The following is a 19,897-nucleotide window of genomic DNA, read 5'->3' on the forward strand; positions in this document are numbered from 1 at the left end:
TAAAGACAAATATAAAGGAGAGAAAAAAATCACTCTAATTCCCACAATCCAGAATAACCAATTTTAGTATCTCTGTGCTATCATCAGTGTTTTCTGTGATAATTAAAAATGCAGTTGAGACCACGGCATAGGACTTCCAAGTTTTCCCCGACGTCATTAAAAAACCTTTGGAGAGCGCCTGGGTGGCTCAGTCGTTAAGCATCTGCCTTCAGCTCAGGTCATGATCCCGGGGTCCTGGGATCGAGCCCCACATCGGGCTCCCTGCTCCGCGGGAAGCCTGCTTCTCCCTCTCCCACTCCCGCTGCTTGTGTTCCCTCTCTCGCTGTGTCTCTCTCTGTCAAATAAATAAATAAAATCTTTAAAAAAAAAAAAACCACCTTTGGAAACTTCAATTTAAGTAACTGTATAACATACTGTTTTATAGATTGCCCACTTTTGGGTATTGATATTTCCAGTTTTTATCGACTATTGACGTGACGAGGATGCTAATGAATAAATCTTTGCTACACCCCACCACCTCCCTTTTTATTGTTCCTTAACCTAGTGTCACGGCCGAGGGCAGGCCACCCCAAGATGGGTATGGAGATTATTTTGAACTGAAGGCAGCAGAGACCCTGCGGGCTCAAGAGAAACTTTTGCCCCTCCTTTTAACTACCTAGAAGAATCTAAATTGGGGGTCTGTCCTAGAATGAGGGTTAGTACCAGAGATCAGTTCTGAGTGGCCCATCTGCGTGGCAGGGCAAACAGCTCATTACCCAACATCTGCATTCCTTCCCTCTGACGGCCCACATCCCTACCTTAGTTCAGGATGACATTTGGCCTCGTTTTGCCCGTCTTTGGAATTGCCCTGCCTGTGTGGATTCCCCGTATGTACAAAGTTAAGTTTGATTTTCCATTGATCTGTCTCTTGTCAATTTGATTCGTAGTCCAGCTAGAAGGACCTTGAATGGGGACAGGAATTCTTGCTCTCTTACACCAGACTCACTGAAGTGCAATTTCTGCATCAAAGGGCCTGAATATTTTCAGTAAATGCCCCGCCTGGGGTACCCAAGCCCGTTATGATTGAGAGGGTCTGAGGGCTGAGACAGGCAGCCAGTGCCTGTCCCCACTCTGGCAACAAGAAGCAAGAGTCCGGCCCAGCCCGTCTGCACTTCCTCCTTCCCAGCGCGTATGTGGCTATTACTCACTCATCCTTGAAGCAGGATGCGGGGAGGAGGTGGGGGATGCTGTGAGCCCACAGGGTACACGTGGGGGCACTGGACTGGCAGTCTGGCCTGGGCCCAGCCCCACCGATGCCAACCAGCCTCCCCGTGCTCAGCTGGAAAGAACAGTAACTGTGCAAGGCACCAGGCCAGGGATGTGCAAATAGTGTGTGGAGTCCCCAGACCTGCTATGTGGTCAGTGACAGGGGGAAGACCTGGCAGCCCTGGGGCCTAATGAGCAAGCGCAGGAGGAAGAAAAACACTCTCCCTCCTTTTCACGTGAGACACCGCAGGGCGGCTCTCGCGTCAGGCTGGGGCACTTCGTGTGACTAGCAGGCTGTATGGGGCAGTGCAGATTTTCTTCACGTTTTCTAAGCAATTCTCTTTTTCTCTAGATAGCACTTTTATCTATATAAAAATCTTTATTTTACTTTCAAGTGGTATCTTCAAACTTTCGGATGCAAAGTTTGAGGGAAATGTTCAGAGGTCCAAAGGATTAATGAAGGGTTCGTGGAGTCACAAAACAACACTGTGGATGGAAGCCTACCTCTGCAGGGCCGATCTTCCAACGGCTCACGTTCACACCTGCTGTCTTTACACTGGAAGGAAAGAAAAGGCCCTGCTTCATCTCATTCATATTTACAGTTACAGCACTTGGTGTAATTATACTTGCTGTTTTATACATCAGAACAGGACAGTAAGATTATACAGTGCAAGGTCAATGTACAAAATGTTTCCTTGAACAAAAGGATTATCCTGGATATTAAATTCCTGCAAACAAAACCAACCAACCCCACAACAATCATTTTCAGTAGCACTGAGGCAGCTCAGCCTGATGCGAGTCATTCTCCATTAGTGCCTGACATCCTACTCAATCCCCACCCCTGAGTCAGGGATCCAAACTCGCAGTGATTATGCACGGAAAACCTGATGACAGTCTGACCACCAGTCTAGTCTCAAACAGAATCCTTTTGGACGCTTAACTCTTGACAAATCTTCTAGCAACTCTTTAATAATACAGAATCGTCCATCAGATTTGGGCTTCTCCTCTGCATTTTTTATGTGCAACTGTCTACGCCTATGACAAAATCTTCTGGTTTTCCTAAATTTGCCTTAGAGGACGGGCCTGGCCCCAGCGAGCCAGGTCTTGGGTTCGGCCTTGGGCTGCAACTCGCGCCGGGAGCCTTTGTCAAGCGGGCCCGCTGACGCGGCAGCCTCCTGCCGTGGCCACATGCATCCTCTGGGGCCGTGGGTCCCTGAGAGCCGTGGTGGAGCGGGCCTCCGCAGTCCCTGTGCGGAGGGTGGCGGGCTGGGAGGTGCTGCTGCTGGGTCAGCCGAGCTCTGGGCTGTCAGTCCCTGCCGCCAGGATGCCACGGGCATGGGAGAGAGGACCTGGCTGGAGCCTCTCACAGACAAAGCAGCACCTTGTTCACGAGGCGCAGAAATAGGAAGTCTGCTCCCCCCCGTCCCCCTTTGCTCAAGCATCAATGCTCCAACGTCAAGGAGGCTGAAAGAGTCTCTCAGGGCCTGCGCAGTGCAAGTCAAAACACCTGGGTTTCCAGCCGTCGGACTTCCTTGACCACGAGATCAATGTTAATAATTGGGTTGAAGTACAGGGCCCAGTAAAATAAACAGTTGCAAACAAACTGAGGAATCAGGGGCCAGAACATGGCCACAAAAAGCCCCTGTGTTGATACTTTCCAAAAATGGCTCCACATCCTCTGAGGCACGGTCCTGGGAAAAGAAGAGAAGCATCTGAGAGGTGGAATGGTGATGCTGTTTCTAATGATGACGCCAAAGTGCTCGGGCCCTGGGCCTTCTCCCAGAGCGGAGCCTGGCCGTTGCTGCTGCAGACACCCTGCTTCCTGGCCCTGCTTGCCTGAGGCGTGCCTCTGCCTGACCCACCATCCTCCACTCCCAGCATGCAGCCTGCGGGGTGTGCCTGGTCCTGGTCCCCACACCGGGCGAGGACCCCCCCACCCCCCAGCACAGCCCCACCGGCTTCGTCGCTGGGTCGCACTTGTATGTATTTAATATCCGTATTTTCTCTGTAAGGCTATGGGCCTTCAGAGTCCAGACTGTCTGGTTCTTTACCAAAACATCTGCAGCGCCCGGCAGAGAACCAGGGGCAGAGGAGGGGCTCAATTAACCATGAGCCTAAATAAATCAAAAGGAGATTCTTGTCAGGTTTTTGGAACTATTTATAGGGCTGTTCCTGACTGACGAGGCCAAGAACTCTTTGAGTCATGGGATGTTTAAGGCTGTTAAGGATGCTGGTGTGGGGCTGTGTTACTTCTGCCTGCCCACTAGCCACCCTCTTTCTTTTGGAAACACTTCCTGAGTTTTCCTTCTGGGTGCCTCCTTCCCCTTTCTTTTCCATGTGGTCTCGGTGGATCTGAAGCCAACCCCTGGTTGGGGGTGAGGGGATGCCTTGAGCCTGGACAAGGAGAGCCTGGCATACCCCGGCACCAGGTGATAGGTCTGGGTGGGCATGGGACCCAGGCAGGGCCAATCAGAGCGAAGGAGTGTGAGCCCCGAGACTGTAAGTGCTATGGGGAAAGAAGTGCTCTCTCTCCACCAGGGGTTCTAAGCTGCTCAGATCTGTGCCCCGAGTGACCATGGGCCCTGCGTGAAGAGAGCTGCTGGAGGCTGAACAGAGCAAAGAGCAGGGCTGCGAGAGGGAGAGGATCAGTCCTGACGACAGCGTTTGGGTCTCTGGATCCAGCCGTGCGGGAAGCCTTGGTGGGGCATCTCTCTTTTTGGGAAAGCCAATTCGGGCTGGTTTCTTTTCCTTTTTTTTTAAAGATTTTATTTATTTGACAGAGAGAGAGAGTGAGAGAGGGAACACAAGCAGGAGGAGTGGGAGGGGGAGAAGCAGGCTTCCCAGTGAGCAGGGAGCCTGACGTGGGGCTCGATCCCAGGACCCTGGGATCATGACCTGAGCCGAAGGCAGATGCTTAATGACTGAGCCACCCAGGTACCCCCGGGCTGGTTTCTATCACATGCAACCAAGAGTCCTGACTCCGACTGGCTAGCCCAATGCTCTCATTTTCCACATTAATCCAGAGAAGTGATTATTGTCCTGCTCAGTGGCCGAGCAGGATTAGAACTCATGCCTACAGAATTCCTCACCAGATCTCTTTATGCTCTACCACAGTGCCCTCTCCATAAAGAACCCTTTTCTTCTCACTTATGTATTCCTTAATACAATCCTTCATGCACACCCCCGCCCCCAGAAGTACATGATATGTTATTACACGGGGATAAGATATATGGAGAAACTCTTGAACAGTGAGCACCATGAAAACTTCCCTGCCCCCAAACATGAGGACAGTTTCCTATTCACTGCTTAAGCAGTGCTTCTAAACCAGGGCCCAAGGACTGTTTTCCTGTTTACCTACTACTTCAGAGAGGACCCTTCCACCACTTAGTCTTTCTCAGTGCCTGCTGTGTCAGCCATCTCCAATGTAAAAACACACTTACTTCAGTTCACTTCTTGACCAGATCCTCCAGAAGGAGAATAATTCCAGAACCGAGAGTAACATGGCATTGACGATGAGAAACCGTGATGTCCAGTAATGGACCTCCAGCCAGTCCCAAGCAAATTCAGCAATCAGCTGGTACGGAAGGAGGGAGTACTTGAGAAGAAATTCTCTCCATTGTTTCCATGTGGGCTCTCGAAGATCCTTTAAAATAACATAAAAATAAGCACAAGTGGGCACAAAAAATCGTGAGGATTGACTTTTACAGAAAATACTGTGGTCCTCACAGTGAACCTTACGTTTATTAAAACACCTGCATATCCAACAGCATAACATGAGATTTCCATCCATCAGCTCACCTTTATAATAACTAATCTTACACTGGATAAATGTTACCAAAGAAGTTGAACTGAGATGCTTCTTATGTAATAGTGGAAACTCAGAAGTAAAAATCTAAGCATGAAGTATAAATAATGAGGATGCAATGAATTGAAATTAGACCAGTTTTTAAATTTCTTCCTCACTGCATGGGTAACTCAGACAGTTTTCTAAATTCGACATCTTAGCTGCACTGCAATGGTAACAGATCATGGGAAAATTAAACATACACCTTGAAAAAGTAGTTCTGCGGAAAATAAAAAACTCTAACTACAGATATTAGCAAATAATTAACCATAACCAGAGCATTTAAACAACTCATGGAGGCATCCAGAAGGCTTATGGAAGCTCAGCAGGACTGTGTACAATGGAGCAGATACTATTTCAAGAAGAAAGTGAGCCTGCTGAGTGGGCAGGGGTTGTTGGGGCTTGTTAAAATGGAAAGGCAGGGAGGTCTCTGTGCTCCCAGTCCAGCAAGGGCAGGTAACAGCAGGAAACTGGGTAATTAGATAAACACTGCATAGGGGCTCATCAGCAGGCTTTAAACTACACCCAAGGCTCAAGTCAGTTAGGCAGACACTTGACTGAAGTATTTTAAAAAGCGTCTTTGGAAATTTAGGAATTCTGCTTTGATATTTATGGGTATGGATCATATATGACGATTCCTATAACCATGTGACTTTTGATTTAAACAGATCCGAGGGACGGCCCCAAGAGCAGCAATGCAAAGGACATTCCCTGAAATACCAACCAGACACAGAGAAACCAGACACAGAGAAAAGTGGGATCCACCAACAATTCTGGAGGACTCCATGGGTCACACTGAAGACACAAAAGCCAAGGTGCCTAACTGTCTCTGCCAGGGGCCTGTGGTCAGCTGATGTGACAACTCCTATCAGTGAGGTGGATGAGGCTTACTCTTCTGAGGCCCCTGGGGTAGATGCTAACCCTGCCCTGCGGTGGGACAAATAATCATCCTTTGGGGATTCTCTTAACAGACAGATGACCAAGCTGGAAGGTCCATAGATCTAACCCTCGGGCAATCTAGACCTAGGCTATCTTCTAAATTTAGAACAAAAGCGATGCTGTTCCCCTGCCCCCCCCAAATATTTCAGGTCCAGAGGGTAGCCCCTCTTGCTGTGTAATGTAGGAAATAAAACTGGCTTTTGGGAGTGGGGGGGGTCTGCTCTGTGTCCTCTTAGAGGGTTTCTCCTTAAGGCTGGGTGCTGTTGGCTCTTCCATGACAGCTACAGTCCTGTCTCCAACTCCAGAGCATGCTGAGGAGTGGCAGAATCATTGCATTCAAGGCGCTCTGCAGACCTACCAAAAGCCTGGTGATGGTGTCCTCCCCGGAACTGTCTTCTTGCAGAGGGCAGATGGTGTGGATGAAGGGTAAGAAGGTGTCTGTGTAGTCAAATAGGTAGAGGTATAGCAGACCAAGTCTCGGGGAGCTCTTGAGGGCATACAGCAGGAACAGGGACCTGCCTGGGTTCACAGCCTGCAGAGGACAAGGCGGGGACAGGGCCGCATTACAACGGTGGTGGCCAGCTTCCCACCCGTGCTCCTCCACAGTCTCACACCCTTTGCCATCAGCCTTTCTTGTGTGGTTTGCACAGACAATGAATGAATGGATGAATGAACAAATGAATGAATGGCAAGAAGAGTCCAAGTAATCAGTATGTTGGGCTATGCTTAATAAAGCCCCAATCTTTCTCCATGGCTTTGTCAGGAGGGGTTGTGGGGAGCTGAGATACATACCCTAGGCACTGCTAATAAAACCCAACCTTTTTGGAAAACAATTCTGTAAACTGTATCAAAGAGTCTTAAAAATGTTTAATTTAGGGGCACCTGGGTGGCTCAGTCGGTTAAGCATCTGACTGTTGGTTTCAGCTCAGGTCATGAACTCAGGGTCGTGAGATTGAGCCCCATGTCGGGCTCTGCGCTGGGTGTGGGAGCCTGCTTAAGATTCTCTCTCTCCCTCTCCCTCTGTACCCCCCACCCACGCTCACATGCACTCTCTCAAAAAAAAGTTTAATTTAACCAGTGTATGAGTGCGCACCACTTAAAATAAAAGTCATCAGAAATACAGAAGGCTTTACACATAAAATGTTTAGTGCTGCATTGTGTATGACAGAGCAAGTGGAATCTGCGACCTAAATAATGAAGTTACAGTAGCTGTTTTAGCACAGAGTTCACACAGCCATTGAAAAATGAATATGGGCAATTTTGGGTAATGCTCGTGTTACACCGTTAGGTGAAACAACATTCAAAGACATATAGCAATCTGATCTCTCTGCTGTCGGCCCCATAGAAGCCAGGCCTCCTTCGCATCTGTCCCTAGAGGAGCACCGGGCTCACAATAGATATAAGTGTTTGTGGAATGAATAGACAAACAGAAGGACCATTTAAACTATGCAGAGAAAATTGTCTGGAAGAAAATAGAGCAAAATGCAAAGTAAACTGTGTTTGACCCTCAGGTGGGACTGTGGACAATTTATTTTCATTTTCATCATTGCGGTAAATTTTGCTATGAAGAATGGGTATTTATATTTTTCCTGATTATAAAAGTAATTTCAAAGTGATTCAGTTTACTTGGGACCCTACTAAGCATCATATAAAATGGGCAAAAGGTATGAATGGCTACTTCACCAAAGAAGATTTATAATAAGGATGGCAAATAAGCACATAAAAAGATGCTCAATATCATTAGTTCTTAGAGAAATGCCAAGTTGGATCAGTGTGTTAGCACCATGCACTTATTTGAATGGGGAGGGGTGGGTAGCAGGGCTCAACAAAGGGGCAGGAGGTAGCTTTGGGGAGTGATGGATATGTTCGCTACCTTGATGGTGATGGTTTCACAGGTGTGTGCAATATGTCAAAACTTATCAAACTGATGAATAGAGAAAGGAGATGTGCTATATATATATATATATATATGCACAATGGAATATATTCAGCCATAAAAAAAAGAATGAAAGCTTGTCATCTGCAATGACACAGATGGAGCTAGAGGGTATTATGCTAAATGAACTAAATCAGAGAAGGACAAACACCGTATGATTTCACTCCTATGTGGAAGTTAAGAAACAAAACAACCGGGCGCCTGGGTGGCTCAGTTGGTTAAGCGACTGCCTTCAGCTCAGGTCATGATCCTGGAGTCCCGGGATCGAGTCCTGCATCGGGCTCCCTGCTCAGCAGGGAGTCTGCTTCTCCCTCTGACCCTCCCCCCTCTCATGCTCTCTCTCTCTCATTCTCTCTCTCAAATAAATAAATAAAATCTTAAAAAAAAAAAAAAAAGAAAAAGAAGAAACAAAACAACCGAGGGACACCTGGGTGGCCCACTCAGTTAAGCAGCTGACTCTTGGTTTTAGCTCAGGTCATGATCTCAAGGTCGTGAGATGGAGCCCTTGCATCGGGCTCCATGCTCAGTGGGGAGTCTACTTGCAATTCTTCCTCTCTCTCCTTCTGCCCCCACCCCCACCTTGTGCTCTCTTTCTCTCAATAAAAAAAAATGAAGAAATGAGAGAATTACAGTATCACCATTTTGCAAGTAAAGAATCAATGATCATGGTGGCTGCTACCGTCAGAAAGAAACAATTAGATATCATGAGCCTCTTGATGGAAGAAAACGCCACCACCTATGAAGTAGTCTTGTCAAATACCCAAACCAATGCAAGCTTCTAGATATAACTACTGGATTATGGGATATGCAGGAGATAGTAGAACCTGTCAGGTGACACCACAGAGAGACAAACAGCTGAATTCAAGATGGAGGCAAACTACAGGCAAAACTATTGAGTTTCATCAACAAATAAATGCAGGATAACAAAAACAGGGAGGGAGAATCCATACACTACAAGAGACTTGAGAGACACAATGGCCAAATGTAGACCTTGTTTGGAACAAATGAACTGGAAGAAAAAAAGATGTAGTACATTTAAATACTGCCAAGTTATGTGATATCAGGGAATTTAGTTTTGTTTTTAAATTTTTAAAAAAAGATTTTATTTATTTGAGAGACAGACAGTGAGACAGAGAGAGAACGGGGTGGGGGGAGGGAGAAGCAGACTCCCCCCTGAGCTGGGGGTCCTGGACATGGGGCTCGACCCCAGGACCCTGGGATCATGTCCTGAGCTGAAGGTAGACACTTAACCGACTGAGCCACCCAGGTGCTCCTAGTTTTCTTTTTAAAAGAGTCTTTACTTTTTAGAGATTCACAATGAAATATTTACCTATGAAAAATAAGGTATCTTAGGGCGCCTGGGTGGCTCAGTTGGTTAAGCGACTGCCTTTGGCTCAGGTCATGATCCTGGAGTCCCGGGATCGAGTCCCGCATCGGGCTCCCTGCTCGGCGGGGAGCCTGCTTCTCCCTCTGACCCTTCCCCCTCTCATGTGCTCTCTGTCTCAAATAAATAAATAAAATCTTAAAAAAAAAAAAAAAAGGTATCTTAGATTTTCAAAATAGTCAGGGGTGGGAGTAGGTGGGGGAATCACTGAAATCAACATGGACATAAGTTGCTGTAGCTGGGAAGGGTACCTGGCAGTTCTGTAGTGTTACCCTGCTTTTGTGTATGTTTGGAATTTTCCATAGTAAATACCTTTGCATCCTAACGTAGGTGAGAAATAGACATGGGAGTAATTCATCATTCAAAAATGTTTCCCAACCTGTTTTTTTTTTATTATTATCCCCTTTTAAAAACATTTTTTTTTTCATAATCCTGCCTCCCCATGAAATGTGAATACCGCAGATATACTATACATCTGTTTATGTACTGTGGTATTTTGGAGGGGGCCACAGATCACAAATTATCCAAGACTTTTTTTTATTCTTCACCTCCCACCAGTCAATCGCCTTGGGGGCAATACTGTTTTTGTAAAATATGCAAGATCTAAAGGAGCACTGGTCCCAGAAATAAAGTTGGAGTATGGCCAGCCACATCATGGTTAGTACAAGAGAAAGGGAGATGAGCAGGTTACCTCTTTGTGGGTCTGGTGTCAGTGTGAGTGCTTGGCTTCCTATCAGAAAAGGAGGAAAAGCAACTACCCGGTAAGGTGGTTATGACGATAGCACTTCAGTGGGGAGCTGTTTCTTTCATGTCGAATGAGAATAAGAATTGCACCCGGACACTAGGGCTGGAAGAATCTTATCACACACCTTTGGACCTGTCGGCTCATTGGCGATTTGTCAAATGGCCACCCTCTGGGAGGGGCTGCTCGCTCAGAAGACCTGAAGGAGCCAACTGATAAGATTCTGCCTGGGTCCAGAATCGCGTTCCCATTTGCTCTGGTTAATATTAAGATTACTTTTACGTATTTTAAATAGAGAGTCAGCAATAACGCACAAAACAACAAACCTCCTCCATGCCCCGTCTTCAAAAATTCTAAAACAAGTGTTTTTTTAGTTTTAAAATAATATGTGTACCAAGTCAACACAATGTTTTCCAAAAGGCACAGAAATGTATTGACAATAAAATTCTCCCTTCTGTCCAAGTCCCAACCCCTAGATGAAAACACTAACAGTTTGTGTATCCTTCCACAAATATTCTATGCAAATGCGAACATACAGATACATACAAATGTGTCTATTTTCCAATGTGCTTTTCTTTATTTGCAGTTAACAGTACAACTTGGGCATCCTTCCTTACCGGCACACCCAGAGTCCCCACCTTCTACCTTCTTCTGTACTGGTTATATGTATGGGTGTGCCCTCTTTATTTAACCTGTCCTCATGATGGGCACTTCCCTTGATTTCCGTGTGCTGCTATTACCAACGATGCTGCGGTGAGCGTCTCATCGGATGACGTTTGGGGACTCAAAGTTCGGTTCTCTCTGTGATTACCGAGGAGGAGATGGGCACATGGGGCCCGGGGCCTGCTGTTGCTCCACAGCCAGCGTGCCCTGGAGGAGCCTGGAAAGGGGCGCAGCTGCCCTGCCCTTGACCCCCAGACCATGCTACCCGTGCTCTATGTGCTAAGAAGTGAAACTGCAGGTCAGGCGGTGGGGGCGGTTTAAATTTTACTAGTTATTGATAAACTGCTCTCCACAGAGACTGCACCATATTTAGGATCCACAGAACACACGAGCGTCTCTTTCCTTAGATTATGATGCTCTTGTCCTTGACAAGACCACAGAGGTGAAAACGATGCCATCTGCTTATTTCAGTTTGCACTTCTTTAATTATGAGTGAGCATTTTTTCCCTATGGACTTATGGATCATTTGTAATTACTTTTCTCCATGCTATCTTTTTTAGGATACAAGTCAGTATTCATTCCAGATATTTTATAATAAAAAATATTCGTTTTATGGTACAGTATTTGCTAAATCTTATCTGTGGTGCAGTCACGGTGAAGAGTAACTTATCTTCAACTCATAAAGTTGGAGATGTGTATTGCCTGTGAGCTAGCAATCCCGTTCCGCAGTACACACCGTAAAGCATGAGAATGTCCAAAGAATTTCCACAGCAGCACTGTTTCTAATAGCAAAAAGGGAAAGGATCTCAGGGTTCACTGACAGGACAAGGCCTCAACTAGCACGTGCTCGAAAGCGAACAGGAGTGAACTGGGGCCAGAGAGGTTGCTACTTGCAGAAGGACGTGCTCAGTTCAGGCCCCTTCCGTGAAGGTTAGGGACCCGTGAAACAACACTCCTAGTGCTTGTGTACGCACACCCCGACACAAGTAGGGACCCCCAGCTCAGCGGCAGGAGCATGGTACCTCTAGAGAGGGTGGGGAGCTGGGGGCTTCAGGGGGGTCTGTGATGTTTTCCTACTCAGTGGGCATGCAGATGACGGAGAGGCTGTTCTCTACACTTTTCTCAATTAAAAAAAAAAAAAAAAAAGAGTTCACCTTATATTCCCAGAGATTTTGGGGTGGCTTCACACCTAGGGCTTTGACACGCTCCAGTTCCAGGAGGATGGCTCTTCTGTGGCTGCTGTTTTCTACGGTATATGGCGCCCTTGAGAATTCTTCCTCTGTCAGGGTTAAAAGCAACCTGTCGGGGAGGGGGAGTAGCAGGAGAAGATTTCTTTTGAAGGCAAACTCTTCACAGTCAGGCTTGCATCCTACCAGCACAAATGCTTTAGGCTTGAGTAAGTTAAGACACTTAGTATATGGCATAACAGTAATAACAGCAAACCACTGAATCTTCGTGACTCTCTAAAATGACTTCCGTGAGTCACCACAGATCCATTTAACAATTCTGCCCAGTAGGTGGCATGATGGCCATTTTGTGGCTGAAAAAATGGCTTGGAGACATCAAGTGGCTCAGCTAAGGCACAGCCTGGTCTCTTTTGCTCCTAACCTCTGATCTCCCAGCTACGCAGGATGACCTCTCACATACTGCCCTATTTTTCAAAATGTGTATATATAGAAAAAAAAAAATTGGAAAGAAATCCAATAAAATGTTATGATTTTAAGAGTAGCTGTTTGGGGGTAGTAATTTAAGAAAAACGATGGCAGCTCCCTTGTCTGATCCCTTTCATCAGAAAACATGACTCCACCTCAACAATCATTCATCGTTAAAAACACCCTGGTGCAGCAACAGCTGAGAGCCCCACGGGCACACGACCGCTCGCTGGTGGATGGATGGAGGCTGATTTCCTTTTCTGGGGAATTTGGAAACATTTATCCAAGTTGTAAAGGTTTATGTCCTTTGACCCAGAAATTCCAGTTCTAGGAATCTATCTTCTGGAAGGAAGGCAATTACTCAAACATGTATTAGGTAGGTAGAGAAAAAAAAATTTTTTTAACCACAACTGGGGAGAGGTGCTAATTCTTACAAAAAACAGACAATTTGAGTGGGAGCATTTGGCTTTCCCAAAGGAGGGTCAAGTGCTGAAAGCCCAGTTCCAGGGGGCAGTGAGTGGACGGCCGTCCGGGACAAGCGGATCGCGGCTGCTCTTGGCACTGCGTGGTGCGCTAAGTACTATCCTTCCACAGTCCCTCCGGGAAAGGAAAGACTCCAGTAAAGATGGACAGGGCTCTGGAAGGGGGCGAGGGGAAATGCTGATGGGCATAAGCGGGCCTCCCTAGAGCCTGGCAATTCGATACGGGAGTTCCTTGTATCAGGGCATTTGCTACAACATTGCTTGGAACTGCTTAGAACAGGAAAAAGGAAACAATCCAGATTTGTTTTGGGAGAGATCAAATAGACTCCGGATATACACATACATGCATATATACATACACATATATAAACACAGGTCTGGTTAGTATAATTGCATTTTCAGTTTAAACAAATAAATAATAGGGGCGCCTGGGTGGCTCAGTCGTTAAGCGTCTGCCTTCGGCTCAGGTCATGATCCCAGAGTCCTGGGATTGAGCTCTGCATTGGGCTCCCTGCTCAGTGGGAAGCCTGCTTCTCCCTCTCCCACTCCCCTTGCTTGTGTTCCCTCTCTCGCTGTGTCTCTCTCTGTCAGATAAATAAAATCTTAAAAAAAAAATACATTTATGTGTATCTCTGTATAAACATGGAAAAAAAATCTGGAAAGATGTCCAGAAAGATGACCATGGTGGTTTTCCCTGAAGAGTAGAATTATGAGGGTATTTCACTTCCAATACCCTATAGTTCTACATTATTATTTTTAAATAAGTAGTAAATACCTGCTTCTTTTGTAATCAAGAAGAAACACACAAAATGTCAATAACATAAAATGGTTCAGCTGCTTTGGAAAAAGTCTGGCAGCTCCTCAAAAAGTTAAACACAAGGATTTACTTTATGACCCAGCAATTCCACTCCAAGAGAGTACTGGAAATGCAGATCTACACAAAAACCTGTATGCTGAGGATCACGGTGGCACTGTTCGTAACAGTCCCCAAACGGAGCCAACCCAAGCGTCCATCAACAGAAGGATGGATAAATGAAATGTGGTTTAGCCACCAACTGGAATATTACTCAGCAATAAAAAATGCAAGAGGCATTGACACCTGTGACAACTTGGATGAACCTTGAAAATATTCTGCGAGGTGAAAAAGCCAGACCCAAAAGGTCATGAATATTGTCTGGTTCCATTTATACAAAATAGTCTAAATAGGCAAATCCATTGAGACAGCAAGGAGAACGGTGGTTACCGGGGGTTATGAGGACTGATGGCAAAAGAGTAAGAGCTTTCTTTTTGGCGTGATGAAAATGTTCTAAAACTAGACTGGGGTGATGGCTGCACCCATCTATGAATATACTGAACACCATGGATTGTACACTTTAAATAGGTGACTTTTAGGGCGCCTGGGTGGCTCAGTCGTTCCTTCGGCTTAGGTCATGATCCCAGGGTCCTGGGATCAAGCCCCTCATCGGGCTCCCTGCTCAGCGGGAAGCCTGCTTCTCCCTCTCCCCCTGCTTGTGTTCCCTCTCTCACTGTGTCTCTCTCTGTCAAATAAATAAATAAAATCTTAAAAAAAAAAAAAATAGGTGAATTTTATAGTATGTGGATCGTATCTCAATAAAGCAGCTTAAAAAAAAATGTCAGAAGATATTGCTTCTCACCTTCCATTTACTCTTTCCGCTAAAAACCTGTCTCTGTAGAGAGAGGCCCAAGGGCCCAGCTGTTCCAGCCAGAGGACGACTTCTTCCGCTGTCCACTTGGCCACGGCCTTGTGGACCAGGAGGTCGTGCTCAGATTCCCTGCTGCTCCAGTGATACACGAGCAGGACCACCTGGGGAAGAGGGAGAGCCCTTAACACAGAAGGTCAGAGGCTGAGCGTGAAGGGAATGATGCCACGTTGGTACAAGGAAGCAAAGAGAGAGGGGGAGCGGAACTCTCGGCGGGGGGGGTCCTCTCACTGCTGGGGGGTAAGGCCATGAGGGAACAGAGTCAGAAACAGGACTCAGTGCAGAGCATCTGGGGGCACTGCACCCTTTGACCCCAACATCTTGGCCGGTATAATGGACTTATCATGTGCCTTTTTTTGCTGGAAAATGTGTAACCTTTAAATTGTTGTAGCATGGAACTGAAAAGAAAACAGTCTGTCCATGGGATGTTAGTAAAGTGCCGTGCTCGAGACTGGACCATCAAGGTAGACATGGTCTCGAATTTCAGTTCTAATACCTCCTTGCATCGGTCTCCTCTCCTCTAAAGTGGGAACGGTAGGGGCGCCTGGCTGGCTCAGTCAGTAGAGCATGCGACTCTTGATCCCAGGGTCATGAGTTCAAGCCCCATGCTAGGCATGGAGCTTAGGTTAAAAATAATCATAAAAAGAAATAAACAGACAAAATGAGAGTAATAACAGTGGCTATTGCAGAGGTTATGAAGAGCATGAAATGGAATAAAGCTAACAATAACTGGGCTCTGAATATGACGCTGACTACTTGAGTACGAAGCATCCCCGAAGAATCATACAACCCAGCAGATGTCCATGCACGCAGTGAATCATCGCATACAGGTATGCCATCAATTACAAAGGAACCGACTTCAGTGGAAACTGTGGAGGGCAGGGGCAGAGAAACACAGAGATAAACTTACTGCCACACCAGTTAAAGCGGTGAGCACTCCAGAAAAGAATCCCCCGCCTCTCTGAGGATTCACTCGGCCTGTGTTTGGAGCTAAAGGAACCTGATCATTCCCGTATTTCTGAAAGGCTGCAAGACTCTGGACTATGTCATTATTGTGCCGAATGTCTTCAAATCGCATTCTAATGGCATCGGGAAATAATTTTTCAATGGCATCCCTATGGAGAATAGGAAAAAAAAATCACAAGACAGTTATCTGCCTAAATCTTATAATGTTTAGAGGTTAAAATCGAACTAACAGTCAAGATTTAATAATATACAAGCACTTTAGAAGAATGGACAAGAAGGTTGGTTATGGCCCTGTTGGTAACAGCAAAAAATGAGAAACAACTTACACGTCAATGGTTAGAGAAATAGTCAAATAAAACATGGTCTATTCACACAATGGAATGCTGCATGGTTTTAAAAATGGATTTACTGGGTATCACTTGTATCTAGATGGGTACATTTAAGACACACACATCGTTGAATGAAAACAGTAAACTGTAGAACCATACAGAGAGTACACCACAGACGTGAGGAAATATTTCGATTTCCTACTGGCACACATATGTATAAAAGTATTTTTCAAAATCTGAAGGAAATCATAACTAAGTCATAACTAAATGACTCTGGGGAAAAAAGGAAGGAAGGATGGCAAGATAGGGAAAGAGAGGTCCAAGGGGTCTTTAACTTTATCAGTAATAATTCTAATTTTTTAAGAAGAATATAAGCAATTGAAGGTATCTATGTATTGCTTATGTTATTAAAAATTAATTCATAAAAAAGAAAACAAGTGGAGTTGAGTAGTAAGAGGAAGACCATTAGGTCCTACTATAGGGTTCTCCATTTTCAATTACCCATAATCAGAGAATCTTCCTTCAATTTAAGAGCAACCGTCAGGTAAACCAGGCTGGCAGATGAGAGCAAAGTACTTGTAAATATATCTCATATGCAAAAGAGAATGTTAGGTTAATGTTTTCATGGAGCTTTCGGGTACTCTGTTGGTATCAAGAAGGCAACAGAAGAAAAGCAAGCATTTTAGCCTCAAAGACCTCACAGGTACATTATAAATATTATGGACAGAAGCAGAAAAGAACCTACTATCTGAAAGGTCTTGCCATCTGTTGTATGCATGAGAAGCTACCTCGATTGATATGAAAACTGGAACAGAATTTAGTCAAAGATGATGAAAATCAGCATCAAACTGATTTGTACAGAATTGTGCAGTTATACCACTTTCTCTATTAGACCTAGGTGTCTGCAGTAGATACAAATCAATAAAAAGTGTTATATGACAAAGGATTATAAGCAATGGTCTGATACCCAGAATTTCTTTTTCTCCTTTATGATAAACAATCACAGACAGATCACGATCAGCTGGGAGGAAGGGCGTCTGGGTCTGCAGTCCCTGGGCTCCCTGACGCACACACCAGCAGATCTAGAGTGACCATGGAGGAGGGCGGCTCTGCGCCTCTGGCCCTCTCAAGCTTGGTTGCTCCCGTGAAGAGAAAGCACACTGCTCGCTGCACGGGCGACCGATACGGACTGAGCATTACCTGAGGAGAATATTGACTTTAGGGAAACCTTCCCATTTTTCTCTGCATTCTGGACACTCTGTTTTCTTGGAAGAAGCCCACCACAAAGCTAGGCAGTGCCGGCAGAAGCTATGCCCACAGTTCAAAGTGGTGGGGTTAACCAGGATGTCGTAACAGCAGTGGCAAGAAAATTCACTAACAGAAATCTGAGGGCTGGTGCTCTGGAGAGGGTCATCCTTCTCTTGGGTCATCGTGTTCAGATCGTTCTGAGGAGGCTCCTCCATATCTTAGCAAATCCTGGGATGCACAGGCACAGAAAGCTTCAGACTTAGAGACTGTTGCAAAGCATCATTAAATCTAGAAAAAAAAAAAGACAACAACAGAACGGGGCCACAGTTTAGCAGGTGTTTGAGATTACTGCCGTTCTAGTAAAGGCAATTTTTATATGTGACCAACTTAATGTCTAAAAATTCACATTCCATAAACCAAATAAACCTCGCTGAATTTTTCTGCTCTGTCATACTTCTGAAAATTAGGTGAAGCAAAACAATGTAGCGGAAAGCTCAATGGACTTGGGGGCAGTGGAGAATCCTGGATCCTCTTCTTTCACTAACTTACTTGGAAAATGTAATTCCTCTGGCCTCAGTTCTCCCAATTAAATTTCTCAAGTCCTTTCATGTGTATGATTTATTTATTTATTATTATTATTTTTTAAAGATTTATTTATTCATCTGAGAGAGCGAGAATGAGAGACAGAGAGCATGAGAGGGGGGAGGGTCAGAGGGAGAAGCAGACTCCCCGCTGAGCAGGGAGCCCGATGCGGGACTCGATCCCGGGACTCCAGGATCATGACCTGAGCCGAAGGCAGTTGCTTAACCAACTGAGCCACCCAGGCGCCCCTCATGTGTATGATTTAAACAAAACAAAACAAAACAAAACAGCTTTTTGGGCCAGTAAAATGTCTGGAGTTGGCAATAACAGATGTACTTCATGTAAATAATGCCTTTTTTATCCAGACAAATCTGCCTTCTCGTTAGGTAATTATTTATTTCATAAACATGTGATTGCAGAGGCTCCCACAAGAATAGTACGAAAAAGTGAGTGAAACCTTGTTTTCTGAAGTGCCCTGTGCCAGAGCAACTCCCCTGGGGCTCAATATACCCTTTCAATCCAAACACACATCACGCCCTCTGATTTGGCCAATCTGGTGCCACAGAAACATGCTAGTGTTAGTAGTAAGCAAACGGCAAAGGACCATACTCTTCTCGTTCTTATCTGGGTCTTAGGAGATTGTTTTATGGAGTGGAAGTATGGAACACCATGGAATTAGAATCCTAGCTCCTCAATCACGTGCTCCGTGACTACGCATAAGTTACTTGAGCTCTCTGAGTCCTGTGTTCTCAACTGTGAAATGGTGGTTAACAGAAACCTTCAAGGCTTCTGGTAAAGATTAGAGACACTGAAAGTTAAGTGGCAAGGATGGTATATGGCATAAACAGGGGCTAATGAAATGATTATTCACAGTATTCCCGGTATTACTACAGTAGAGGCGCTGATGGGTAAGGGTTTCTCCACCTCGCTATTGTGAAGACAAGGGAAGTCAATCACTTCATCACTCATGGTGGTCATGCAAGAAAGGGCTCAAGTTTTGACACATTCCGGGTACAGTGGTTAAGAAACAGGTTCCAGGTCTGGGTTGCCTGGGGTCTTATTCCATGTCTGCCCTTCAGTAGCTCTGGGGACTGGACTTCCTAGAGACTCAGCTTCCTCATGTATAAGTGGGGGTGGTAATAGCATTTACCCCACTGGGAGGGTTTAAGAATTAAACGTGAGAATGCAAGTGAAGTGCCTCGTACAGACTGGCACGTGGTAAGTAAAGCACAGATGGTAGCAATTTACCTGCTTTTAAATAGAGTCATGAGAATTGTATCACCTTTTATTATTTTGAAAGATTTACTTATTTGAGAGAGCGAGCGAGCGACCGCATGTGCACACTAGTGCGTGTAGGAGGGAGAGTGGGGAGGGGCAGAGGGGGAGTGGGAGAGAGCAACCCCAGCAGATTCTGCACTAAGCATGGGGCCTGACATGGGGCTGGATCTAAAGACCCTGAGATCATGACCTGAGCCGAAACCCAGAGCTGGATGCTCAACTGACTGAGCCACCGGCACTGTATCACCTTTTACAAAGTGATGTATTATACTTACATAGAGCACTATATTTTAAGCAAATCTAGGGGCACCTGGGTAGCTCAGTCAGTTGAGCGACTGACTCTTGGTTTCTGCTCAGGTCCTGATCTCAAGTCCGGAGACTGACCCTAGCGACAGCTGGTGCTCAGGGCAGAGTCTGCCTAAGATTCTTTCCCTCTCCCTCTACTCCTTCCCCCTACTTTCTCTCTAAAATAAATAAAACAAAATCTGAAAAAAAAAAAAGCAAATCTATAAACAAAGACTAGAAGAAAATACAATGAAGTATTTGTAGCAGGTCTGGATATGTTGGGTGGGGGAGGGTTGTGATTCTTTTGGTTTTGGTTTTCTGTATTTATCAGGTTGTTCTTAATGAAAATGTGTAACGTTACAATAATTGTAAAAATATATATGAAATTGTAAAAAAAAAAAAGTTATATTCCTTTTGGCCCAACACCAGTGGGGGATTTTCAACGGAAAGAATAAACAACTGAGAGGGCGCCTGGGTGGCTCAGTTGGTTAAGCGACTGCCTTCGGCTCAGGTCATGATCCTGGAGTCCCGGGATCGAGTCCCACATCAGGCTCCCTGCTCAGCAGGGAGTCTGCTTCTCCCTCTGACCCTCCTCCCTCTC

The 19,897-nt window shown here is 45.6% G+C and overlaps 1 protein-coding gene across 6 annotated transcripts in view; it reads right to left on the bottom strand.

Annotated features, from left to right (window-relative positions):
* Positions 1-1,604: 1,604 nt before the first annotated feature.
* BFAR (bifunctional apoptosis regulator) overlaps positions 1,605-19,897 on the bottom strand; it is a 30,983-nt gene continuing 12,690 nt past the window's right edge. For 2 of the 6 annotated variants that reach the window (XM_031018936.2, XM_006728637.3), the window contains exons 2-8: positions 17,104-17,439; positions 15,519-15,723; positions 14,543-14,712; positions 11,908-12,052; positions 6,387-6,560; positions 4,686-4,888; positions 1,857-2,936 (exon numbers count right to left, since the gene is read on the bottom strand). In XM_031018936.2, coding sequence (XP_030874796.1) covers positions 2,744-2,936; positions 4,686-4,888; positions 6,387-6,560; positions 11,908-12,052; positions 14,543-14,712; positions 15,519-15,723; positions 17,104-17,366 — 1,353 coding nt within the window. In that variant the 5' untranslated portion in view covers positions 17,367-17,439 and the 3' untranslated portion in view covers positions 1,857-2,743. Of the gene's footprint in view, positions 1,802-1,856; positions 2,937-4,685; positions 4,889-6,386; positions 6,561-11,907; positions 12,053-14,542; positions 14,713-15,518; positions 15,724-17,103; positions 17,440-19,897 lie in introns of those variants that run through there. The other 4 variants (XM_081820000.1, XM_081820001.1, XM_031018941.2 and 1 more) reach the window with 4 other exon arrangements.

This window comes from Leptonychotes weddellii, chromosome 5 (genome assembly GCF_054177405.1).
Source record: "Leptonychotes weddellii isolate Sample4059 chromosome 5, ASM5417740v2, whole genome shotgun sequence".
Lineage (NCBI taxonomy): Eukaryota > Metazoa > Chordata > Mammalia > Carnivora > Phocidae > Leptonychotes > Leptonychotes weddellii.